The sequence below is a fragment of the Anarrhichthys ocellatus genome, unplaced genomic scaffold (genome assembly GCF_004355925.1).
Source record: "Anarrhichthys ocellatus isolate YVR2014 unplaced genomic scaffold, GSC_Weel_1.0 scaffold20, whole genome shotgun sequence".
Classification (NCBI taxonomy): Eukaryota; Metazoa; Chordata; class Actinopteri; order Perciformes; family Anarhichadidae; genus Anarrhichthys; species Anarrhichthys ocellatus.
Genome location: NW_022280050.1, coordinates 3,399,931 through 3,427,513, shown reverse-complemented (window position 1 = coordinate 3,427,513; position 27,583 = coordinate 3,399,931). Strand labels below are relative to the sequence as shown.

The window sequence follows — 27,583 nt, the reverse complement described above, 5'->3', positions numbered from 1 at the left end:
TTTTAGACACGCACTAATGAATGATGAAGTTGGTGGCCAAAACACAAAGTGTCTCTCGTCATTCAGCTGAAGTACATGGATGTTGTTAGTGCCAGTATCCGTGGTGACACAGACCTCACGCAGTCTCCATGACTCAAGAGCTTCCCTGAGATCACTTGCTAATATTTCTCCTGTGTGGTCATCTGAGTAATAGCCTGCCTGTAAACACCAACTGCAGAGTGTCCAGTCTAAGATGAAATGTATTGTCAGACTCACAAAGGGATGTGTCATTCAGCTCGACCACATGTTTGCTGTTGTAGCGTACAATACCTTGTGAATTTCCTCCTTTAGTGTTTTCGGCTTAACATTTTGTACCTTGTGTCAAATGCACTATGCCCCGAAACCCCCATTAATCGTGTAAATGTGGTCCATGTCATTGCAGATGAAAGATGCGAAAGCAGCCGCTATGTTCTTTCCTCTTTGTGATTCTTTGTCATATGGTGTTTCTTACGTAAGTTGTAAAAGAGGTTAGTGCGGTTTGAGTCTGTTGAAATTTGGAAAGTACCTCGTTAATGTGACAGAAGTAGCTCCTCTTTTAGGTCTGAGCCCCTGTTTTTTTTTTTTTTGCTGGTTGGAGTCCTTATCCTGTTCAGAATTGCCCTGCTCTGTGTCCCATACACTCTCCTTCATTTTCTTCTGTGTTGCTGCCTTCATGCAAATGTCCAGCCTGCAGGCTGCATCCATGCCGTGCCCGAAAACACAAAGCATCAACCAAATGATGTAAAATACGAGTGTGATTTGTAACGCAACGAAATAAAGGGCATCATTTGAAATGAAAGACATTTTTCTATCACCACTCGATATACGCCGTTGTATCCCCTATGTCAGTTGTAAGTTATAAAATTAAGAGGGGAAAAAAAAAATTGGCAATTAAAAATCACATCAGGAGATTGGTAACAGGGCTGCTGAATTAGTTGCATCCTCCAGGCAGAAACAATTAAGTAGCAAGGAAGCCCTGTGTGTATCTGTATTGACTGTGTGATCTCTCTCTTGTCCACAGAGATCCTGAGTGGAGGTGTGTATGTTGACCAGAACAAGTTCCTGTGTCATGCGGACACAATCCATTGGCTGGACATTGTCAAAAGCCCCCGGATGCATCCTGTGGTGGTACCCACCAACAGCAGTGTCACATGTAAGTAGCCCAACAAACACAAGTGTAGAAGACATTAAGACTTGATTTGACTTCAACCTTTATTTAAAGGAAAGTTTTATCGAGAGTATTTTTGTTGCCCCTCACTCAGATGTTTATACTCATTCACATCTGGCAACATTGATGCTTAGAATAGCACTTAGCATTACACTTCTATATTGAATAATCATGATGTATTAGAATTGATGCAGCACAACAAGAGATATTGCATTTTTTACTCCACACTTTCTTATTACGCCATTACCCGCAATGCAACTTGACCACCGACAGTGGAGCGAGATGAGCAGCAGTCTAAAAAGGACTGTTATACTCACTTCTTTATACATACCACCAGAATTTTTGGCATTGTCAAACTTGTAGTTTTCAGCCTCAACCAGCTCTGCCTTAAGCAAATGTCACTTTATCAGATTGTGCGCAGCTCGCTCTGAAGCCACAGAAGACTTTAAACAGATTTGTCAGATTTCCAGTAGCACTCCCCAAGACCTGTAAACAGACTTTGATGTGTAAAATCTGTCCAGTCTGCATTGCTCAATAGCACTTCAGCAGTTAATGAGAAGGTGACGATTGCTGCTCTTTCCCTTTCTCCCACAGACTAACTCTGCACCCACTGCATTGCTTTCCCAAATATTTTGACATTTTCCAATCAATTTTACATTCCTCACTGCCAGTAAATTCAGCTCTAATTCTTTTGTCTCTTCAAATAGTGACAGTTTTGCACCTTTTCATTTCTCTCACATGCTATTTCATGTATTTCTTAGGTGTTGATGCAGTGTAACTTGCTGATAAAGGAGAGCCCATCACTACATATGTGATGACTCATTAGCAGTAAACAATCTTGATCAAAAGTATAGTCAACTCTACCTGAAGGTTCCTGAACTCAAACCTACAGGACTGTGAGCAGACTCAAATATCGGCTTTAAAAATTGTAGTTAGGTTTTTTCACGCCTTTTATAAGGCAGCATGGGCTGGTAAATTGTGACAAGGGAAATGGTCCAAAGGAGACCCTCTTAACCTTCTCCATTGACAATAAGTAACAAGTGTGAGCAGCAAAACATTGTCATTACCAAACCACCCCTTGACCCAATTCTGTCACTCCATTCTTTACCAGAACAAAGCACAGTGATTGCTCACTCGCATCACTTTAATGGCCCACTGTAGTCAGCAGGAAGACATGTTAATAAATGTTTAGGATTATGAAGAGATTTGTTTGGATAAAATGAACATACTTAATCTGTCAAGGGGGGGGGGGGGGTGACGGTTGAGGTGGCTGTCAGTGAAGTAAAGATGCAAGTTACCTCTTCTGACCCATTCCGTGACTTAACCTCTTAACACACACACACACACACTGCTTTTGTTATTCATTTAATGCTCAAGCTGTTTGACACTTTAATCTGTTGTTGTTGTTTTTTCTTCTTTTCTTTAAGCTGTCTCGTTCCTCTGCAAATACATAATTACACAATAATAAAATGCATTATCATTATGGAAGAAAATAAAAAAGGACAGTCTCTGCATATGCCCTTGGATTTCCTCTCACAGCACTGGCTGGAGGCTTCAAATGCAGATTAACAGCTCCAAGCATTGATATTCTGCTCTATCACCCTCCTCCCTGCAGCCCTGTTAGCCCTAGCTCGACCCTTACTCCCGTGCAAGTCTTCTACTCCGCCAAAAGATCAAGGGTCTCCAAACCTGTAATCCACAATTGAGACAATAATCTTCTTTGGGGAGACGCAGGATTTACGTCGTTATTACTTGTGACTTATTTGTGCCACTTGTTGTTGTGTTCATTGTTTCTCTTCCTAAAAACAGGACAGGTTTTCGAATCCATGCCCCGTTGATTCAGTTGAAAACCTGGCATCTGTCTTTCGCTCCTCACCAGCCCTGGGAATGGCAGCGTTCTTGACATTTCAACCTTAGGGGCTGTTTTAAGAAAGCTGTAAAAGATTATGGTGCAGTAAGAGAGCTGGACAGGTTTATTCTAGGTCACTGAGAATTTATAAGATGAGATAGTGAAGACCTTGAACATTCAATGAAAACTCTTTGTCTTGACTTCGCAGGTCGAACAGAGATTTAACTAGGTGCATCTGAGGTTTTTGCATACTTGGCGCTGTCAGACAACCACTTATGGCTGGCTGACATTTTATTATAATCCTGTTTGTGTGCTGCTTTTCATACAGTCAAGGCTGTCAACCTTTCTTTCGCCAGCATTCTCAAAAGTGCTAGTTTGAGGGGAACAGACTGTAGAAGCAGAGAAAAGCAGAGGGGCAGACTGGAAAAAGACAAAGAGCGACAGGCATAGACATTAAGCGAAAGAGAGCCACAGAGGAGCGATGCATCAGCGAGGGGTGGATTGAGGATGAAAGAGATGAAATGTGCGGTGAAGAGGGGCACAGACGAGGAAGAAAAGAAGGGAAGAAGATGGAGAGGCTTGTGGTGGGGAACAGAGTATTGATGCTAATAGCTCTCATCTGGAGAGGCTGATGGACAGAGGACAGCACTTCTGCACTTATCCAGGCTCACTTCCCCCGCAGTCAATTACTAGACAGTCAATTAAGTCCTCCAAAAAAACCAAAAAAAACAGAAGGGTTCTGAGGGTATGATGCTGCTTTCTGCTGGTGCTTTCTGCTGCTTTACTGCTTTTATCTCAACCTAGTGGGTGCTGGTTTCATGCTGGGCTGATTTAGAGTGGAGCCACATATTTAATTATTTTCCCAAAACAACCCGTGCCAAGGTTATTTAAGTTTATTATGACTGGAACAGCACGTACCAATCAGAGGCTGTGTTGTTACTAAAAGATGGCAAGTTTCATCATCTTTGTTGAATCATAATAAGAATACCTCTTAAATATCAAATGAAGTGAAAGCAATCAGTTTGTAATTACAAGGGTAGAAACTGTCATTGGAATAGAAATAAATAATAAACATACCATTATCATACAGTATAATTAACCACAAAGCATACTGTAATGTGTTCAAGCACCTACATTTCTTACAGATTGTGTTTATTATGACAGAGTCCAATTATAATGATAATCAATCACTCAAAAGGTGCTTGAAATGTACTTATAATGAAGCACACACACACACACACACAAACACATTCCGTGCACTTAAAGAGAAGCCGAAGAAATCCCTACATCCTCGCTTTGGATCAATTTGGGCTTCAGTGGAGTGCATGATGGCAGACATACTCTGCTAACCTCCTCTAACCCATTTTAAAGTTCAGCTGATATCGATTTTGAAGGCTGATACTGATCATATTTTGTGAATAAATAACTGTTTGCAAATGTAAAATGCCAATGATTTTTTTCTCCTTGAACTGTGCAGGTCAAAAGTGCAATCGTTCCTGTAATGGTCGTTGCTGGGGACCCAAAGGGGACCAGTGTCAGAGCTGTAAGTACATTACTATTATTAGCTGAAGACACCACTCAGCCTGTTAGTGGCTCTCAATCACATCTAGTGTAGTTTTAGAAAGGTCTCCACAGTATTTTATATTTGTATGCACATATGATTTATACACACATTTACATGGATTTGAATTTTTTGGATGGTTAGATTTTACTTTGTTTAGTAATTCCCCCCTTTGCATATGCATTGCTGCCTTGTTCTATCCACACCCATATGTTTTTCAGACTCTAAAAGCAAAACTAAAATTACAAACCCCAACCAGAAGAGTAGCTGATTTCCTGACTATACAATCATATCTGAAGCTTACTGTGGCATCTGCCACTACAAGATAAGATCCAGGTATGATGGTGGTCTTCCCTTTACAATATGATAATTATTATGAATTAATGTTTTCAAATATAAATTGGCTAAAACCCCAATTGAACCTTGAAAAAATGGAATGAAGGTATCTGGCTGATTGCCGAGTTATTTTTACATAAAATGGAGCATAACGTTAGTGCCGGCAGAGCACAGAGGTTGCGCTTGTATTGGCCAATTGCCATCAGCTGTTAGCGTTCACTATGATTGGCTCATTCACAGCTGTGTAGCTTGTTACAACACAACAATCATATTCACACATAACCTTACACTTTTAACTATTGCTCTGATGATCACGCTCATGCCAACTCATTTGCATTAGCAACAACTTGTTGGAAATAATATTGCTTTTACTTTCCTAATTGAAGGTCTTGTGTGTCTTAGGGCAAAGGAAAAGATGCAATTCTTAGCATTTTCTGGATGTCTTTTGAACAACTTCTAATTGTGTATTGACATTTATATTATCTTGGCTGACATTTACAAAGGAGGAACGCTTGAATTTATTTATTTTTTCTTTTCTCCATTACATCATGAAAATGTATTTGCATCTTTAAAAATAATCAATGACATTTTAAGTAATGCAATCCTCTTTAAAGCCTGTTTCAGTGTGTTAAAGTATTGCTGACATAAATGAACGTATTTAGTCCCAGTTTGTTACTTTTCTTATCAAATTCATTGTGAGCGAATGCTAGTTTGTAGGTTCTCAGGCAGGTTTCAGCCTCGTAAATGGGCCAGCTCTGGACAGGTATTCACAAGCCCAGAATGGCTGTGGAAATGCCACCACTTCCAGCACACGCAAGCACAAATCAACACCCAACAACATCCCTAGACCCCCAACACATCTTCCACAAACCCTCCTGCTGGGACCTCCCATTTTTCACACTAGGTCATGGCAGCTGGGAGAGAGTGTGAGAGTGATCCACTACTGAGTCTATCAGCAGGGAGTGGGCATCCATGTTATTCCCTCTCCTTCAGTCATTTTCTTAAACTCTCAATTCTGTGTCAGTGTCTGTTTCTCAGGTTATACCCACTTGGCGTTCTCTGTCTGTTGTACAGTGTACAACACATACTGTACATGTAGAAGAGCAGGTATAAGAGCTGCAAGCCACAGGCCACCAGCTGACTTAAACCAAGGAATATAAGGAATAAAATTTAATCATTTTACTTCTGCGCCTCCAGGTCCCAACAGGTCCTCTAAACTAAACCACAGAAGAGGTGGCTTATCATTGCCTTATTCTTGGGCTCCGGCACCAAATGTTTTCTCAGAAGCCCCAAATTTTTTAGGCTTTTAAAATACCTTCAACGTTGTGTAATTTCCCCTCAGTTTCTCTGGACTGAATCAGAAAATGAATGTAGCAAAAGTTCTATTACTGGGAAAACATTGCCCTCTATGTCCTCCCTAGCATTGTCATGCGGTGTTGTTCTATGTTACTATTACTACCATGCTATTCCCATAAAAAATCTAATATAATTCGATTTATTAGCAAATTATTCATCATTTCATAATGATGTGGACAGTTGGAGAATAATTACAAACAAAATGGGATGTAGCCTCAAGAGGATTTTTTTATTTTTCCCCAAATGATATACAGATTTGTAGGCATTCTATTATCAAATGGCTTTATAATAGAATAGAAATAATTCATGAAGCAGCCGTAAATGCAAGAAAACATTTTTATTGTTACTTACTACCTTTCAGGGAGGTCAATATGCTGTCCCATGTACTATTGAGAAACATAAACGTTAAGTCAGGAAGGGCATCCAGTGTAAAGCCTATGCCAAATTAAATATGCGGATCATAAAATCAAATTTTGATACCGGATCGGTCGAGGCATGGGGTACCAACTAGATGGAAATATGGTCCTCTGTGGTGAACCCTAACAGGATCAGCTGAAAGAAGAGGAGGAAGAAGAAGAATATAAACTGCATGAATGCACTTTAGTAAATGTACTACTGCTGCTACTACCACTACTATATGTACTTGTTTCTAAATAAATTGTTGGCATATCCCGTAGTATCACTCAGCACCGTGGAGAAGATAACACATCAAGCTTTGACATCGAGCACACAGAGCACTGAAGGATCCGTTGCACACTGATAATTCAAGTTTTTGTGTTTGATAAGTGAACTAACCAGCAGCATAACCTGCTGAAAACAGGGCATTCTATAAGCGGACAATATGAAAGACTGTGAAGCCATCGCCCTTCTTTCGCAGATACTAACAATCTGTTTCTACAGATGTCCATTCATCCATTTTTTATCATTGCTCACTCTGTGTCTAACACATCACCTCACCATTCCTATGAAGGCACACACACACACGCAGGGAAGCTTGATCTTTAACATGACCATGTTTGGCGTCTTTGCAGTGGAACAGAACATACACACGGAAACTTCACAATTCCACATAAGAACAGCATGTACATATTCATGCAGACGAAAGAGCACTCGTGCACATTTTTTTTCGTTTCTCCATTAATTCTCCAGTTTGATTGTGCTATCCTTGCCATCGGTTTCCTCCCCTCTTTCCATCACTCTGTGCACGGACCACTTCATCTATGCCTTCCAACCCTGGCATGTCTCATCTTATTTGTTCTGTGGTCGCGATCTCATTAAGATAATAAGAAATGAACTGTTTGACCAGGACCTGTTAACAACACGTCACAGAGCGACCATCGATAAGCCCTGGCCATGTCTGTCTGCCTCCTTTATCTCGCCATCTCCATCCTGGATGACATGATTCATAATTCTGCCTCTCTTTCTACCTCGCAACCTTCAATTATATTGCGCTGAAATACATGGAGTGAATAAGTGTGAAAATGTCAAATGAAAGACCACTTTGACCACACACAAGATGACATTTCAATGGTATGGTTATGGTATGACGTTTGTATCTCAGACCTCAGTTTAGAGTTTCTAAAAGGATGATCATTTGTCTTCGAAAGGTCACTGACATTGCCAGCGGGACCTGTTGATTAGCAACTATTTGAGTACTATGTTAACACATTTCCTTACATTTAATTCAATGAAAGATGGACAGTCACCTGAGAAGACAGCTACATTTGCTTCCTATTTTTAACAGATGTACCTATGTGACTAGTTGACACATCCCTAGTAGATCTAAAACACTGAACGCTGAACGTCTTAATTCTCTGTTTATCACGCACTACAAGTTATCCCTCGCCTTTGCCGCACTGTTTTCACATTGTCATTTGAAAAAATATCGATTGTACCTTTAGAATCTTTAGAAAATACAGTCACCACATACTGTATGAATGGCACCGAAAGAGATAATGACTAAATATTTACAGCAATGATGCATACGTTAAATTAATGTATTTATATTCTACTTAATTTCCTCAAATACAATACAGCAGCCTTGTTTGTAATGTGGTGTAGTTAGAAAATAATGTAGCTGATAACTGATCACTGATCCAAAAATATATTTTTGTGAAGGGTGGAAAGGCCACAGTTGGTGCAGTGATTACTTTGGGGTATTATGTACTGCAACAAAGTGGATCAGTAAAACTTAAATTCTGGAGAATGCAGAGAGAAACTGCAGAACTCTTTCTTTGTGTTGACCTCAGTGCCTGGCACTGAAGAGAAGGTCTGAGTAGCACTAGATCTTCTAAACACAGCAAAGCTACACAGGGAGATACAAATATCATCAAGTGAATCTGCATCTCTTATATTAGCTGAATAGCAAGAAAAGGGATATTTGGTCTTCGTGTTTGTTTACCTTTTTTCAAATAGCACCCTAATTAAATCCAAATTGTTTCAGTATCAAATATGAATCATTTTTAAATCTAAAAACAACTTCACTTAAAAAAAAATGCGCTTCTTTGGATCTTGAGCACAACACCTGCCACGACATAGTTGCGCTGCGGTCCGCCAAGTGCGGATGACATGCTGGACTGCAGAGACCCGAAGCTCCGCCCTGCTGCTGCACAGAGCGCTATGTGCTTTTCTTATTCCAAGTTTAATCATATTGGAACGTGTCTCTTTTCCAAATTGCACAAATTCGAAAGAAGCACTCCATGGGGTCCCCAGCAATACACCCACCAAGTGTGAAGTAGAGCGGATCAGCTGGTCCCCGAGATACGTATGTGAAGAACACAAGGACATGCAGTCAGAAAGAGATTCCTTGCTTTATAATTAGATATGAAATCAAGCTGACTGCCAGAAGAACACTTTAACTTTAATCAATGCATTTGATCAGTGTTGTATAGACATTCCCTATCTCATGCTAAAATCAGGTTTTATTGAAAATGAAAATGAAAAGAGGGTTTTAACAATTTTACATCATAAAAAAGAGACGGTCTTCTAAGATAATGTTGTCTAGTTATAGAAGTGTAGTTTCCATTGCAAAAATAAAATGCCAAATTCATTTATGAAGCTGTTTTGGAAACCAGATGTGAAAAAGCACATTTTAGCTCATTTAAATGGGAACTGGAAGGCAGTGGTTCCTGTGACTGATGCAGCTGTCCACAACCTGCTCAAATGGAAGCTTCCAGGCATATTTTATGAGATGGATTCCTTTTGTATTTGTCGTCGCCAGCATGTTTTTTTTTTTTTCTCTTAAAGTGTAAGTTTAAAGCCAAATTGATCAACAGTGTTGCGTCTCTCGCCTGGCAAGGTCATTTATTTGACAAAGTGTCTTTAGAGAAAAGTAGGCCATTTCATTTTAGCCCAAGCACTGTTAATGGAATGCCACTGATGGTACGTAAGGCAAAGAGGGAAGTGTATGTGTGTGTGTGTGTGTGTGTGTGTGTGTGTGTGTGTGTGTGTGTGTTTTGCAGGCTGTCTGTGCCTTGTATCAATCACTGTGATAATATCTCGTCACCACAGTGCCCAAAGGCAAACACAGCACACTTAAAATAAATGATGTGCATCCACACACATACATGCACATTAACACTCCAGCATTGTATGCTAACATTGCTACTTTTCCCACAAATGAGTAATGTGACAACTATTTCAATCTGAGTTATAATATCTGTAACTAATTCACTTTTACTTCTATTACTAAATCTGAAGGAAGCTAGTTTATGCAAAAAATACATTCTGATTTTTTACTATTCGATTTTATACACTCAAGGAAGCAAGAAAGTCAAACATCAGCGCATGTTGTTTTTCCTCAGAAAAAAAATGGATCTAGAATTTTCAGGCAGGATGTAATATGATGGAAGTATATACTTAAAGATTCTGTCATAAATTACCTTACTTTGTTAGGTTTATGCAACAAAACTTCTTGGTTAGGTTTAGGAAAAGATTGTAAAATAGTTAGGTTTAAGCAACAAAACTACTTAGTTTCCCCTATGGTATGATAAAGTGCCCTCAGGGGTGCCCCTGCAGTGGAGAAAACGTGATGCAGTGCCCTCTAGGTCACCCCGCCAGTGGAAAAGTGCCTTGTAAATATAGGATCCCCTACATGCTAGAAGGATTTCTACGCGCCAGTGCCCCACCTCATGCAGCCGGTGTCCTTTATATTTTGTCAGCTTGACAGCCTGAGTCGTGAGAGGACGATACACTGAGTCAGATAGGAATCACTATGTCTTTGTCATATCCAGCTGGAGACCCTCAGAGGAGCATGCAGGGAGACGAACACTTGATTAAAGATAGCTAGTAGGTGGCAGTGACACTGGCTTCAGTTGAACTTGCCCGCACACTGGAACGCACACATGTATACGTTTTAACAGACGGTTGCAATGCAAATATTAGACATCCAGCAGTGTATCCAGTATCTAGACGTAGAAGAATATGATTGATTAGATACATTAATAACATTAATTTAAAGTTGGCACTAACCATGTGAACTGGTTGACTTGTTATATGATACGCCTTTTCTCTTCTTTTCTCTATATCTGTCAATCCACAGTAACTAAGACGGTATGTGCTGAGCAGTGTGACGGCCGTTGCTTTGGTCCCTATGTTAGTGACTGCTGCCATCGTGAGTGTGCAGGTGGCTGCTATGGACCGAAGGACACAGACTGCTTTGTAAGTGAACACACACACACACACACACACACACACACACACACACACACACACACACACACACACAAATTACAAATCGAGTTGTTTACATAGTAATATAACCCCCTGCCCACAAGTTCTGACCATTCATTTCCTGTTTTTCACAAACCTGACACACGTTGCTCGCAACTTTGAACTTACTTTGATTCAAGGATATCATCAAAAGGTTTTATTCCTTCCAGACTTTTTTTTTTGTGTTAAATGCCGCTTGTATGGCAAATATCATTAAATGACATTTCATTCCCAATTGTCCCTGACATGAGAATACAGACTTCACCAGGCTCCTCTCCATTTTGGCTTTCAGGTGGGCGCTTTATCAGTTTTATTTTCAACCCTCTACATGTTAAGCTCGTTTACGTGGTTGTAATTCAGCGCTCATCACTTGTAGAACTCCTCAAGTTCTTGCTCTCTTTTTTTGGGCTTCTCGATTCTTCACACTTCATCTTTTATTACATGCAAGAAGGGAATACTCAGGAAGTCATTTGGACTTTGACTTTACCGATCCCAGCTGATTTTGGGGCGAAGGCAGGGTACACCCTGGACAGGTCCCCAGACTATCGCAGAGCTGACAGATAGAGACAGACAACCATTCACACTTACGGGCAATTTAGAGTCATCAATCAACCTAAGCTCTTCTTTGGACTGAGGGAGGGAGCCGGAGAACTCAGAAAGAGACCACGCTGACACAGGGAGATCATGCAAACTCCACGCAGAAAGGCCGTCAAACCTGGGAATCGAACCCACGCCCCTCTTGCTGTGAGGCGACACCACCGTGCAGCCCTAAGTCTAAATTTTGTATCTGATTCATTGATTTTCTTAAGACATAAGAGCTTATCTCCAGAGCATTATGAACCACACTCGATTAATTGGGTTTTTCTTGTCGACTAAATTTACACTGTACAGTAAATTAACTACAAATTTGAACACTCTCCCTTGTCTCTCTTTTTCTCTGTCACTGTGTATTTTTCCCGGACTGACACCGAAAGAATCAGGAATGAATAAATCAAGAAGTCATTTTTGAACTACGCTCCAATTGAGAGAGCAAAGACCCCTGTTGACTTATCAAATTACACAAAATCTATGGCTCAGTACATACCTCAGTTGTTTTGTTTGCACCGTTTTCAGAACATGAGAAGCGAAAAAAGAAAAAGAGAAGATAACATTTCTGTTGTTTATTTTAGAAAGATGTAATGGCTCATTGATCATAAGTCTTACCAGAAAAGTGCTCTCAGTAGAGTGTAAATCTTTTCCAGGTGAGTCTGCAATGTCCATTGCTGTTATGAATACTAAACACAACTGCCCCCCCCATCTAGAACGCAAGCCTATCAGACGGGCCTTTCACTTGGGTGTTACACTCAACAGATCTGCTCTCATTTTAACAAATGCAGCTGTCTGCACTGACTGCTGGTAAACAAGAGATAGGGACTTTTGCGGTATTGAGGAGTATTTTCTGCAGTGTTTATTCATGAGCTAACTGTAACCTACACTGTACATTACAGCCACAAGACAACTTCACTGCTCATCTTTCCCTCTGCTCCGGTCACCAACACCTCTCTGCCCTCAGCGCAGCCACGGTCTCCCTCGCTAAACCACACACTCACTTTGCAATCACGCTATGCATTGCCCGTAGGCCACCTTTCAACATTGGAAGGGGGACACATGTAAAGTGGAGGGTCTGGATGTTCTCCTCCAGGGAAATTATTAGCGTCAAACTTCTGCATTTTCTGCATTCTGGTGAATTTGTATGCACTGATTTATAGTGGAAATGTCTTTATTTTTGTAAAGGGAATTCAAAATATAGTGGAATATAATGCAAATATATAATGGAGGGACCACGATGCGTCCCACACACACTGCCTTCCCCAGTCACCTCACCATCACAAATAGCTGTCTTATTGATCTGTGTCAGTTTCAAGCTGTTTCACGACATTTAGATGCAGAGAGACAGTGGGGTTTTCAGGAAATAATGACCGAGGTCCGGACCTCGGGGACGTCATAACTGGCTACAGCCAAGCTGTTCACACCAGAAACCAGATCTCAGCGCTGGTCAACAGGCGATTCTGCTCCTCTGCTCTCTGCTTCTGTGTGTGTGTGTGTGTGTGTGTGTGTGTGTGTGTGTGTGTGTGTGTATCTGTTAACGCTAAAGATAATTGCTCAAATATTGGTATAGGGACAATTCTTGGACATGTCCTTACTGTCTATATGCAAAGGTATCCCCATGTGTTGACAGAAAAAAAAAATCAGGCATACTGATGGATTTACCTTGGCCTGCAAATCTGGACAGGATCAATTCATAATCCCTCGCTGAAACAACATTCCAAGCTGAGGTAGTTGATGATCACTTGTGGCTACTATGAGGGCGACTGTGGCTAAGTGGAGAGCAGGGCCGTCCTTCAATCAGAGCATCGGCGGTTCGATCCCCGGCTCCATAGTTGCATTTCGATGTGTCGTTGAGCAAGACACTTAACCCCACAATTGCTCCCGTAGCTATGCCTACGGTGTATGAATGTGATAGGATCTGAATTGTAAGTCGCTTTGGATAAAAGCGTCTGCTAAAGGACTGTAATGTAATGTAATGTACTACCGGGCATTTAAGAGGAGTGAGGGGTCAACAGTCAAGCGTGTGTGTGTGTGTGTGTGTGTGTGTGTGCTTGCAGGCCTGCACCAACTTCAATGACAGTGGGGCCTGTGTGACCCAGTGCCCCCAGCCCTTTGTCTACAACCCCACCACCTTCCAACTGGAACACAACCCCAGGGCGAAGTACACCTATGGAGCCTTCTGTGTCAAGAAGTGTCCTCGTAAGTCTTACCACCTGGATACACACACACACACACACACACACCTGCTTTACTAGTATACTTGTGATGATGTTATACTAATTCCACAATTTCACCAGTCAAAACCCCTTCTTGGCTACCCTAACCTTAAAATTATGCCAATCCTAACCACCCATCCATCCATCCATTTTCCACCGCTTATCCGGGGTCGGGTCGCGGTGGCAGCAGGTCAAGCAGGCCGACCCAGACCTCCCTCTCACCGGCAACATGTTCCAGCTCATTCTGGGGGATCCCGAGGCATTCCCAGGCCAGCTGGGAGATGTAATCTCTCCAGCGTGTTCTGGGTCTTCCCCGGGGTCTCTTCCCAGTTGGACGTGCCTGGAAAACCTCCAGTGGGAGGCGTCCAGGAGGCATCCTAATTAGATGCCCGAACCACCTCAGCTCTGACTCCTTTCGACGCGAAGGAGTAGCGGCTCTACTCCAAGCTCCCTCCTGATGACCGAGCTCCTTACCCTATCTCTAAGGCTGAGCCCGGCCACCCTACGGAGGAAACTCATTTCAGCCGCTTGTAGCTGCGACCTTGTCCTTTCGGTCACGACCCAGAGTTCGTGACCATAGGTGAGGGCAGGAACGTAGACCGAGTGGTAAATTGAGAGCTTTGCCTTCCGGCTCAGCTCCCTCTTCACCAAGACGGTCCGATGCGCCTGCTTTACTGCTGCAGCTGCACCGATCCCTCTGTCGATCTCCCGCTCTATCTTACCCTCACTCGTGAACAAGACCCCGAGATACTTGAACTCCTTCGCTTGAGGTAGGCACTCCGTCCCCACCTGGAGGGAGCAATCCACCGGTTTCCGGCAGAGAACCATGGCCTCAGATTTGGAGGTGCTAACTCTCATCCCCGCCGCTTCACACTCGGCTGCAAACCGCCCCAGTGAATGCTGGAGGTCACGATCCGAGGAGGCTAACAGGACCACATCATCTGCAAATAGCAGAGAAGCGATCCCAAGACCCCCGAGACTGACGTTCTCCGCCCCCAGGCTGCGCCTAGATATCCTGTCCATGAAAATCACGAACAGGACCGGTGACAAAGGGCAGCCCTGGCGGAGGCCAACACCCACCGGGAACGTGTCTGACTTATTGCCGAGAATGCGGACACAGCTCCTACTGCAGTCGTACAGAGACCGGATCGCCCGTTGTAACGGGTCCGGCACCCCATACTCCCGCAGCACCCCCCAATCCTAACCATAGCCTCAAATAGTTTTTTCCAAGATATGATTATCTTTGCCACTTTGAATTTGTGATCCTAAAACCCAATAAAATTACCCGTATTACTTTTTTTAAAATGAAAAAATATGATTATTAGTTAAGCATTAATATAGATTGCTTTCTATGAGAGAGCAAAATATTTTTCCTTTGGCAAATACATGTGACATTGAGGTAGAGTTAAATCAATTCAGAAAAGACACTGAATCCCACCCATTAATGCTGTCTCTGAGGATTAAGGAAACTTGGTTAGTTGAAACACGAGCATGGCATAGAAAACAACTAAAATGCTGTAAATGCACACGTATCACTGCATATCTGTCAAAATAAGCCATTATATTTGCATAATGCCAGTATAATACTTATCTCTTAGCAAAGATCATAACTGTGCATACACAAAGACACACACAAACACATCATGTGCATTTTCATAGACTGAATTTTATGGACTATACACACATGCATACAGAGTGCATTGACAGAAGCCAGTACAGTTATGCTCTTTAAATGCTGTATTTGCATTTGATTACTGGCAGATCAGATTTGCCATGAACAAGAACAGCCATTAAAAACATGAGACGCTTGAATTACATTTACTTTGTATGCCTCTTATAACGTTATCATTTTTGCTGGTATGTCATATATACAAAACAACTAATGTAAATGTAGATACAGCTTGTTTGAAGTTTTTTGAAGATGACTGTGTGTGTGTGTGTGCGTGTGTGAAATAGAGTGTTCTCTTGTATGCCTATCTTTGTGAGGATCAATTTGAGTTTTAGACCTCTGGAATCAGGACATTGTTGCTGGTCTTCATTTCTACAAAGGGCTATTTAAGTTCATCCAAACTCCCCCATGTGTTGCCTGTCTAGATATTCGCCATGATTCACCTGCACGCTCAAGCCTTTTTAAACTATGGCACAAGGCTTGGCCATTGTCACTGAAGAGGCAATGCAAGGCTGCCTCCATTATAGATACAAGGACCCCGGTGCTGAATACTTGCTCCCTGTAGCAAAGCTATTCTGTAGTTTGGGGGTGACACCTGTGTGGTCCATCAGCCTAATATCTAACAATTGCTTATTGCATTGGGCTATGGCTCTTTCAAGAATAACAAGACCACTGGTTTGATCATCATATCTGATCTTACTTCTTTGCGACGTTGTAAGTCTTGGTATTAATCCCTTGTTCTGTGACCACTACCCAGCTAACCATCAACTGCTCACCATGCCCACAGCTAATTGTGGACACCCTACAATGTTCCCAACATCAGTGAAAAGGCTAACCGGTGGGAGGGTAGTGGGACTTTTAACCATTTAAATGTTAAGTGCAAAGAAAGTAAGTCCCTTACGGCTGCACTAAAAACAGTGTAAGTCATGGTTGTGTGCATATTTCAGGCTTGTCCAAAGGGTAGCACAAAATATTTTTGGATATTCTGTTTCTTATTTATTGTTTTGTCGTGGTTCATATGTGCGGCCCTGTTGCAAGGAAACAATGATGGCAGTGTGCATTTCTCCAAAACCACGGATACAATGAATATGAACGTTTTTGTATTCATCAGAACAAGGGACATAGTACAACAAGTAACAGGCAGAGCAACCGTCGTAGTATGTCGAGCAACCGTTATTGAAAGTTACATGGTATGAAAGCTAAGTGGGTATGAAAGCTAAGTGGCTAAGACAGCGAGTAGGTGAAGCAAAAATTCCAAAAGGGGTCTTTAGAAGAAGGGGGCGGTAGATCGGTCAAAGAAGCACAGAACTTTCAACCAGAAGACCGCTGTTCATGTCCTGTATGAAACCAGAAGTAAATGTTAACTTTACGCTTTGTATGTACTCTTGTTTTACCTAACGTTACGCTTTGTTACTCAACATTATGAAAGACAGTCCACAAGGCCTGTTATTATATATGCACGCTAGTGATGTTACATTTTTTACGCTGGTACGTTATTTTAACACAACCCCCATGATGTTTTCATTTTCATTTCATTGTGAGTTTTTGCTGACTAGTGATTAGTGACTTGCCAAAGCCAACAGACTGTTATTTATATGAGCTCCTGTTTTCCTACAGGGTAGGTCATCCAACTGATTAGAGACTTTTAGAAATGAAACAATCAAATTAAACATTCAAGATAATAGAGACACACAAATTGTGAGTCGCACAAGCATGTACACATTGCATTACTTTATGGTTATTCACTGATTAGTAAATATCTAAGATTGATTCTTTTATTTTTTTTATTATTAAGCATCAATTTCATAAAATATGTAAGTTGCAAGCTAAAACAATGCAAACATGAATGTTTTATCCTGTAATTCTGGAGAGAGTAAGTGAATGGAAGTGACTTCCAACACTTTGTTCTGTGATTTCTTACACTACAGTAAGTGCCACTTATTCTACTGGATGTTCCTGTGTGACTAACAGCAGCCATCTGTATTTGACATTCACGATGAATTGTTTTTTCAGATAACTTTGTGGTGGACCATAGCTCCTGTGTGAGAGCGTGCCCCAGCAACAAGATGGAGGTGGAGGAGAACCGCATTAAGTTGTGCATTCCTTGTACTGACATCTGCCCGAAAGGTAAACCACAAACAGATGTTCATATTTATTCTTCAGTAATTCATTAAGTTCACATTTATTTAGCCATTCATGAAGTTGTTGAAGTATAGAATTATTGGTTATCTATCACTGGTAATATCAGGCATGCGAAGTGCGTGTGTGTAGCATCTGAACATCAATACATCATTACCACATTCCTTCTGAGTTTTGGGCAATTTAAATTAAGTTTTATTTTTGTTAAATATAAAGAACGTCACTGATATGTGACTTCCAGCTGTGTCATCCATGGACAGATTCATACAAATTACTGTTGTATTAATACAAAAACAATATTGTGCATTGAAAAATGATGTACAAGCAAAATAAATGCTGCCATTGCTTACCTTTATATCTCAATTGTTTTATCATGTTGGCATAAGAAAGACATTGAATCAAACGAATGCATTTTTCTTTCTCACTTTGTTTCTCACTGTGTGTTCCAGCGTGTGATGGCATCGGTACAGCCAGCCTACAGACAGCTCAGACAGTGGACTCCAACAACATCGACAAGTTTGTCAACTGCACCAAAATCAATGGCAACCTGGTGTTCCTTATCACTGGGATCAAGGGGTGAGAGCTTAGAGCATTTAGCTTATCAGAATGTTAACAGAAGGGAGCGGAATAGTAGAACTGTTATCATGTGTTGATAGTTCATGTCCTTTCTTAAGAGTAAAGGTTTAAATTAAGGAAGTCTTAGATTGACAATGTTGGAATATGTTAATCAATATGATTCAACTACAACTGAATTTGAATTATTTAAAGTCAATATTGGGATAAGATATAAAATCCATTTTTTGAGCTGAAAATATACTTATGCTTTTAGCAATATTCTTTTTATTCTCAGCTCAATCAACACCTCAGCAAATGCATTCAGCACGAATACCTTTGGGACCAAATATATTGCAAATATTCATGGTTAGATGTGGGGGTTTTTTCACATCGAGATAAGAGTGTCCTGTTAAAGTCCAGTTTTTTTTTTTAAATGTAGGCGAGGTGTTAATTGTCTGAATGTATAAATAATGTTACCAGTGTCAGTGATGGCAAGTGGGAAATGAGTATGCTGAAAGTGCCTTGAGGGTAAGAAGATGTATATGCTCATATATTACTCTATGGAGCTTAAAGAAATGTGGCATGTGTATAGGTACTATAGAAGACATACTCCACAGCTAACATGTCTTACTGATTCGATCAGATATTCTTAATTGTACTGTTTTATACCTGGGTGAGCGCAGGTCATCTGTCATTGCTGTGATTAAAAAGCACATGGTTTATCGATATAGTTTACATTTCAGATGCTAGGATCTTTCTGTTTTTGTTTGTGTTATTCTGATCTCCAATTATCATTCAAAGGGATGTCTATCACAACATTGAAGCTTTGGACCCAGAAAAACTCAATGTATTCCGCACCGTTCGGGAGATCACAGGTGAGGAATATCACTTTCACAGCATACATCTCTGCACATACATACAAATTAATAAGCAAACAAAAAATGTGCTCTTCCCTTTATCCCTGCTGTTTTCGCTTTTGTGCCACATATAGTGCATATACAGTATGTAATGCTTGTGTGTATCTGTTTGTGTATTTGCTCAAGTCTACCTCCCCTCCTCCCCCTGAGACTATCCACACCAAGGACAGACATTGCAGCATAAGATGAATATCAGATGAGTCTTTCAATCTCCTCTGTCTCTCTACTCCTTCTCCCTCGGGGAGTCCCTAGCCTTGAGTCCCACAGTCCCAGCTCTCCCTTCACGCACCATGAAGAACAGATCCAGAACACGTGGTGCGCATCGTTAATCCTCTAGCTCCCCTATGACATCACTACTGCTTAGCTGCATGTATACTGTCATTTCTCCAGCCCAGACATTTAACAATGCCATCTGAAAGAAACCTTGTATCTCCGATGTGACACTCCCTGATGAAATGAAATATTGTTGGTGACATTTTTGACTTATTAACGGGGGTCACACAAAGCATGAGCTTTATGAAACAGTATCCCTCTTTCTCCTAAAAGGTGCTAAATATGAGATTGGGAGCCTTTCAATTGTCTCTCAACGGCTCTCAAGATGGCGACAGCTGAGCTGGCGTTTGGAAGCTAACTGTGCTAACAGCGCTAACAATGGTAAAAGTAATAAAAAGCTAACACTGTTTACCTGGGAGGGAACCCGAAGGGGGGGGGGGTGCTATGCTTCCCTGACAACGCCGTGTGAGTACAGTACAGAGCAGCGACCGTGAGCTAGTCAGTGAGGCACTCTCACATGCACGAACATGCACTAAAAGGACGTGCAGCCGACCTACTGTATGTCAACACAGCAGGGAGAAGCTCAGATGAAAACACACACACACACACACAGAGGAAGCGTCTTCATTCTCTGCTCAAGTAGATATTATTCCACATAATGTTGCAGCAAATAGTTGTATGGTGCTATATTAATGCTCTGAATATCGAACACCTTTAAAAATACACTTTTTTTATGTCTGATGCAGCAGGATTACATTGATTGTATTTTGATAGTACAAATATTTCTACTATATGTTACTTTCTTAGCAACTGATGGCAACTATTCTTTGAATGTAATATATGGAGTAATAATTGCATAATATTAAGTGCCAGGATAAATGTAATGATAGTGGCCACCAGCTGAGTAATACTGGGCCCTGTTCCAGAAAGCCAGTTTAGTGAAAAGTCAGAGTTAGTTAACCCTGAGATGAGGGGAAACACTAGGTTTTAATTTGTTGGCCTCCGTTTTTTGGCCTCAAATGCAAATATTACACAGCATCAAGTCACACATTGCTCTATATCTCTGCATTTACTTATTTTTGTGAGTGTAAGTTATATTTTTATATAACTATAAATAACGCCACGCACAGAGTTATTGTCAGCTGTCACTGACGGAACATAATTCCTATAATATTGAAGATAATTTGTTCATATGTGAGCAGGATCGTTGTGCAGAAGCAGAATGTAGTTTGAAAGGGAGTTTTTGAAATTGTCTGTGTGTAATCTCAACGTGTTTTTAACAGCATTTCACTGAAAGTGTTTCAATTTACTACAGTTGTTAAAGTAACAATCTGGTTTGTTGTTGTTCAGGACCAATTAAAGTAGTTCAGGCAGGAGTGAGCCAACTACAAACTTCTTTCTCAAAAATGCCCAGCTATTATTGATGTGTAGTATCTTCCTTTAGTGGAAAAAAACAACTGACCACCGACGTCAATGATCTGAGCTCATCTGTTGGCCTATTTAAAGGTCAGCTTCTGAATCACATCCACTTGGTTTGAGTTTCCAGCAAGTTGTGATAAATTGGTTAACAACAGATCGATCCTTTTCACAACAAGCACAAGTTGAAGGACTCAAAAGAGGAAAAACAAAAGGAAAGAGAATAGACAGGAACAGAAGGGGAAAAAAATCTACTGAAATATAACAATCACAAAACAAGAGGACAAAACAAACCAACAAATCCATCTATTACTGTGTGGGGTAAGAAACCATTGAATACAACTTGATTGCCCGTGGTCCATGGTTGACTGTGCAATAGGTGCAAGGCAGAACATATTAAAATGGATTTAAACTTAAATATGAATATTCAGCAATCTCAGTCATGAACTTAGTAGTTAGCTGCTGTCTAATAGATCACACGTTGGTTTCAGTTTGAAAGCTCAGAATGTGTGAAAGTAGCCACACAAATCCGGTCCTGAGTGCATTTTAAACTGATACAAATCTGAATAGAACTCTGAAGAACGAAAGTAGTTGCAATAATGTATGAACTACTTTAATTTGCAAAAAAAACATTTGTTTGGGTTTTTTACTCATTCTGTTTAGCGGTGGCAGTTTGAGAGCCTATGATGGGGATAACCCATTGGCCAAACCCAATGTAGTCCGAGATGTTTGTCAGCTCAGCTTGTCATCTCTCCGAGCTGTCAAGAGAACATGACTTCTGACAGAGGCAGCCAACCTGCCTCGGTGACCCCAAGGTCACAACTGGCATTGCTCTGTCTTTCAAATGAGCTGGGAAGGAGGACAGCTCTCCTGCTACTCAACAGCACACACGTCTCTCTCTTCTCAATTATTTTCCTTCCTTCCTTTCTTTTTTTAAATGAGTCTTGCTTTGCCTTTGCAGCATCTTCAAAGACACAGCACCAGTTTCAGGTTTCACCCAAAGAGTGGGTAATCAACTCACGCAGATTAGCGTGGGTAAGTGGGTTTCTCAGTGCTGTGGCTCGGATGTAATCGCCACAATTCAAGCACTCTTAACCTTTGCTTGTGAGCTCATGGCCTTCTTATCTAAATGCTCCATGCTGTAATTCGTCGTGTGCATTGTTGTGCCACTGATGTGGCTCTCAGCGACACATGAACCCCTGCTAAGTGATCTTTTGACTTTGCTTTTTCTGCACAAAAACATCCATTGACAGGGAAGGCAAAGGCAATAAAACATAAGGATGAGGCTAAATACAATTTTCCCATTACGTCTACGTGAATTTCCATACAATTACATGTATGACTCTCTGGAATACTTCAGCATATCCTTTCTCCCAGTGAAATGTAAAGTGTGTCAAATGTAAGCATTACATTAACTTGTAAGCATTAACTTGGCTGTTTTTCTGTGCTTTCTTGTTGTAAACTAATCCCATGACGAAACCAAAACTAGCAATCCTGGTTGATCTTTCCATACTTTCTGACTTCCCAACCCTGTCTGCTTCACACTAAGCCCATGCATTCCTCCAGAAGATCCACTGTAAATCCTGTGAAACAGGTCACACACAAATAGTTTGTTTATTAAAAAAGGCTCAGTAATTTCCCAAAACAGCTGAGCACTGTAGCTTTTATCGAAGGTTACTCAAAAAGTAGTAAAGAGTGCACATGGGGATTATTTACAGATGAGGATTATTCAGCATTTGGTGCAGCAGTGAGTATTCACTGCATGAGGACAGTGTACATGGGATTGACTAAAAATGAACTACAGTGCCTGTGTTCCCTCACCCAGGGCAACAGCGTTGCCCACTGATGTGTTTTTTGGATAACAGCGGAGGTCTGTTACACAGATGCATAAGATGCATCAGACTCCATGGGCAAACCTGTTGGAATCGAATGTGAAAAATATAGAATATCATCAGACTTTGTCTTGAACTCCAAAACAATAGCTTTACCAAAGAGCACAAACAAGGATCCGAGATGCCTCATCATCGACACACCTTCCATCTTAGCCTCACAACCTGTCCAAAGCCCTACACGACAAAGAATATACACCAGCTGTCATCTTCACAGAGTAAAAACAGGAATACAGTATGAGACAGATTATATAATATATAATATTTGTTTTTATTGTACGTTTTTTTGTGAAATTGTAATTCATAACTGTGAATATATACAATTAGAAGTTTGGTGTCCACACAGAATCTGTACCGTCCTTGTACATGCACAGCATATGTGTGCTGTTAGCCAAGTATTGCAATAGCACAGGCAGTATAGCTTGTTACCTTTGTAAGGAAGCACCCACATACCCCAAAAGAGCCCTGTGATGAAGCTGTGAGGTGCCTCAGTACTGCAGGTTTTGTCATTAAGACAATTAGTGCTGACAAGTACACTAACAATTCTATAGCGTTGCTGCCTCTGGGCAGTGCACACCATGAGGTCAGGGACAGGAATGTAATAAACAACATGGACGATTACCAAAACTGGTTTCTGTATAAACCAGGATTCTGTATAAATACCACATAATACTTTACTAAGGATAAGAAGAATAGCTAACATGTGAGGATGCGATCCAAATTCAGCTGCTGTCTCTGAGCCCCGGTGTGTTATTCCTCATAATTACCCAACTTTTTTTTTTTTTCTCATTTCTTCATCACACACTTTTGATATGCATTTTGCTCAGAGACCCTGCCACTGCTCAGCTGGGATTGATACGACAAACAAAACGATGTTGACGAACTGATAAAGGTGTTGTTGAAGGTTATTGCTGTCTTGTCAACAAGCCATGAGGGGTCTTCTTCTCTGCAACTCTGCTTACCTTGCTCCACCATCCCTCCCTTTCCGGATAAACTTTGTATCCCGAGTGAGGAAAACACAGTTTATTATAATGGGAGTCAAAAACTGTTCATTGATTAGAGAATGCACCACACTGCCCATGAGGCTTTTCTCACCATCCACTGCTCTCTCTCTCTCTGGCTGGTTGCCCCTGTGTTTTCTTTTGATGTGTTACCAGAACTTCCTTTACTTTCACCTTCTTATCACCGCTCTTCACTCTGCTCCCCACATTTTTGCCCTGGTCTCATAGTCTCATCAAACTGATTTGTTTGTTGGCTACCCCCCCCCCCCCCCCACACACACACACCCTTTCCCAACTAAATATTTCATATATCTAAATACATTATTGAAAATCCTAGCCACAGCCATCTTCTCAGGTATTCATTTAATCTTTTAAATGATTCAACAGTAGAGGGGCAGGTTAAGAAAATGCAAAAATATTGATCAGACTTTACACTGGTCATAGCTGGCACCAAACTCCTCTGTGGAATTTCTGCCCATAACGTTGTTTTTTGGCTTAGAGGTGCTCGGCTGCTATGAAATGAGACTCGGGTGGTGTACTTACTGTGGTCCTGGAATGTTGCTAAATCCAGAGGGATGACAACTCTCCCTACTCATTTTATTCACATCACAGTGTGAAATAGAGGATATGATAGACAGCTGAAATTAGTCTGTCAGTACTGGTGACTCATTACAGTATAACCAGAGTGTGTGTGTGTGTGTCTGTGTTCCCATTTAGGCTTTCTGAACATCCAGTCTTGGCCTGACAACATGACAGACCTGAGTGTTTTCTCCAACCTGGCAACGATAGGGGGAAGAGCGCTGTACAGGTACACGTCTGAGAATATTATACATTTTGGAATTTTTTTGAGTCCGAGTGTAATTCATATCATAGCTGTGTCAACACTGCCTCAAATAGAGCCCGGTGCTTTGAACGGATAGACAAGCTGGTAAAAAACAAATGCTTGTAGTGTTATTTTGTGGCAAAGAAATGTCAGTTTTCTCTGAAAGTCGAGCTCTTTTGGTAATTAAAAAAAGAGTCAATTTAATAATGATTGGATTCATCAAATGTATTAAACAATCCCACTAAATCAGTGACAATGTAATCAAAATGGTACATGATTGAAGGTTCCCTGTGGAGTTTCCTTGTAAACAAACCCTTTTTACATTGAGTAGTATGCACCAAAACATAATCTGCCTTTGTTGACACATTGCCGCATTAGCTAAAACTGTTTATCGCATCAAATCGCATTATGCACTGTACTGTATGCACTTATGCGTCTTCATATAAAAACTGCTCCGCAGCACTACTAGCAGTCAAAAACTCCACAGGACACCTTTAACGGACAGACATTGTTGATGTAACAAGGACAATAATACAAGTGGCTTAGGTTATGTATTTAAATAATGAATGTGGTTTGGTGGGTTATTCTTCTATAGTCGGTAAGTCACTAAGAAATATGGCTTGGTACCACAGAATTGGTTTGGGGGCCAAAACATATTTTTGTGATGGTTTTGTTTTGAGATTTAAGAAGCCAATTTAGTTGTTTTAACTCAGATGAATTTGAGTGATTTTTCCAAAGGTTCTTGAAAGTTTGCTATGACATTTGGATGGAAAAAAGTGAGCGTCAGTGCGGCTGATAGCATAGTGGGATGTAGTGTGTGTGTGTGTGTGTGTGTGTGTGTGTGAGTGTAGGCATGTGGATGCTCTTGTGTGTCATCCACCTGCAGATGGAAACAGCAGGGTGCAGTACAAATTACGGCCTGCCATCCACCTTTATCCCATGCTTGATCCCGCATAATGTCTGTCTTTCTGGCTCTGACACCCCACTGGCCTCCTGTCATTTTTAAACTGTGCAAGTCGGGCGTATGGGGGACGGGTGGGGGCTTTGAAGAAAAGAAGGAAGAAAAAGAGTGTTCAATATGTTTAAGTTATGTGATTGAGGCAGCATATAGCAAAATGTGGCCACAAAGAAAATATATAAAATAAGAATTAAGCAGATGAAGAGTATTTATTGAAGGGCGACAAGACTAGAATATTAAAGGTTCTAACTGGAAAATGTTTAATAATCTACACACCTTATTATTGTGAAATGATGATATTATGATGAGTGATTGTAATTGTGCACAAGCAAGACCACGGAGGAGATAATCGGTTTCCTTTATCTTACTCCATTGGTGTTGTTTAATGTTAGTGTTTCTTCAAATTAAGTCCACACTGGAATGTTGCTACTCGTTTCCCCACTTTCAGAACTAAAACATTAGTTTTCTCTTTCTTCTTACTTCTGCCCTCTCCTCCTCTCACCTCCACCCATTCTTCCCTCTCAGTGGGATCTCCCTGCTGGTGTTGAAGCAGCAGGGCATCTCATCACTGCAGCTCCAGTCCCTGAGAGAGATCAGTGCTGGGAATGTCCACATTGCAGAGAACAGCCAGCTTTGCTACTACAGCACTGTGAACTGGACAAGACTGTTCCGTGCTCCAAACCAGAAGGTTCTCATGCGCAACAACCAGAGCCCAAAGAAGTGCTGTAAGTTGATACCCAAACCATCACAAACTTCATAAACCTATCAAAACCCTTGGTTCACCGTGGAACAAGGGCCAAAGACACAACCATTTAACTGCACTGTTGACGAGTTTGATTCTGCACTGTTGAAAAGAAAAAGTAATGTAAATCACTGTTTCTCCAAAATCTATATAAAGGCATGATGGAAGCATGCAAAGCAACTGTTGTTACAAAAAAACATCATATGACATATCAACCAAGAGTGAAGCATGCATTTTATAATGCAAACAAATTGTGTGTTCTGACACATTTGCCCAAAACTGTAACTAATATAGATATACAGTATATAGATAGATATATAGATGGATAGATAACAAATACAGTACCATTGACAATCACAATTTGTTTAAGAAAACACATATTTTGTTTAGCTCTACATGAAAAAAAAGACGGGAGCCCCTGCTACTCTTAATCTTGTTTACCAGCCCAGTTTGTTTTCTTGCTGAAATGTGTGCTGATCACAAATAGCATTTGCCTCTATCCCATGTTTGTCTCTTGGAATCTTACAGCCAGTGTCATAACACGTAAAAAAGTTGATCAAGTGTAAACAGCCATTGCTCACTTTTATAAACAGTGATGGATTGTTATGTTCTTCTCTTGCCTTCAATATCATTTGTGCAGCTCAAAGCACCATCAGTTTATTTAGTTTTTTTGTTTCTAAATGTATTAACATTTATAAATAGGTTACAGATTGATAGATTACGGAGATATATGCTGTGATATATGTTTGAGATTTACTCTGGAACAAAGGCATCAGCCTCACACACTAATGGTTTGACAGGATTTGTGATTGCTGACCTGACACAAATTCATTTTTAGACAACACTATGAGATCAACGCTACAACTCGATTATTTTGGGAGGAAGTAAAATCTGTCATTTCTGCTCAGGCAGTTTGATATACAGTTTTCTGGGTGAGGAAATCAGCTTTTTTCATAACTTAACTGTGCTCCCGCACAAGGTAACATTGACACTGCACATGTAATAGCAGGAATACGCTTGTCATATCTATTATTCTGTCTGTCGTATGAATATAGCTATTATCTCACTCATTTGTAAAGACAACTAAAAACAATAATCTAATAATTGGATTAATTAACCAACAGAACCATTCAGATCTGAGGAAATTAAATTACGCAACTATCTGAAGTGATGAGACAAAAATTGTGTCTCTAAAAATGAAATAGCTTTTTATTATATCACTGCCACAAGTGTGAAGACATTATTCATTTATGCATAATGTTCATTAATGAGCCAGTGTTTGCATTATTGAGTTGGCCCCTTTTCACTGTTCATGTGCTCCTTTCCCCTGGGCAGTTGCTTAGTGTTGGGCGCACACACACACACACACACACACACACACACACACACACACACACAC

At 40.8% G+C, this 27,583-nt stretch overlaps 1 protein-coding gene across 5 annotated transcripts in view; it reads left to right on the top strand.

Annotated features, from left to right (window-relative positions):
- The window catches only part of erbb4b (erb-b2 receptor tyrosine kinase 4b), a 272,516-nt gene that overhangs the window by 178,773 nt on the left and 66,160 nt on the right, over positions 1-27,583 (top strand). For all 5 annotated transcript variants that reach the window (XM_031858651.1, XM_031858650.1, XM_031858649.1 and 2 more), the window contains 9 exons: positions 1,040-1,171; positions 4,513-4,578; positions 10,829-10,947; positions 13,644-13,785; positions 17,485-17,598; positions 18,060-18,186; positions 18,967-19,040; positions 24,379-24,469; positions 25,968-26,167. In XM_031858651.1, coding sequence (XP_031714511.1) covers positions 1,040-1,171; positions 4,513-4,578; positions 10,829-10,947; positions 13,644-13,785; positions 17,485-17,598; positions 18,060-18,186; positions 18,967-19,040; positions 24,379-24,469; positions 25,968-26,167 — 1,065 coding nt within the window. The remainder of the gene's footprint in view (positions 1-1,039; positions 1,172-4,512; positions 4,579-10,828; positions 10,948-13,643; positions 13,786-17,484; positions 17,599-18,059; positions 18,187-18,966; positions 19,041-24,378; positions 24,470-25,967; positions 26,168-27,583) is intronic.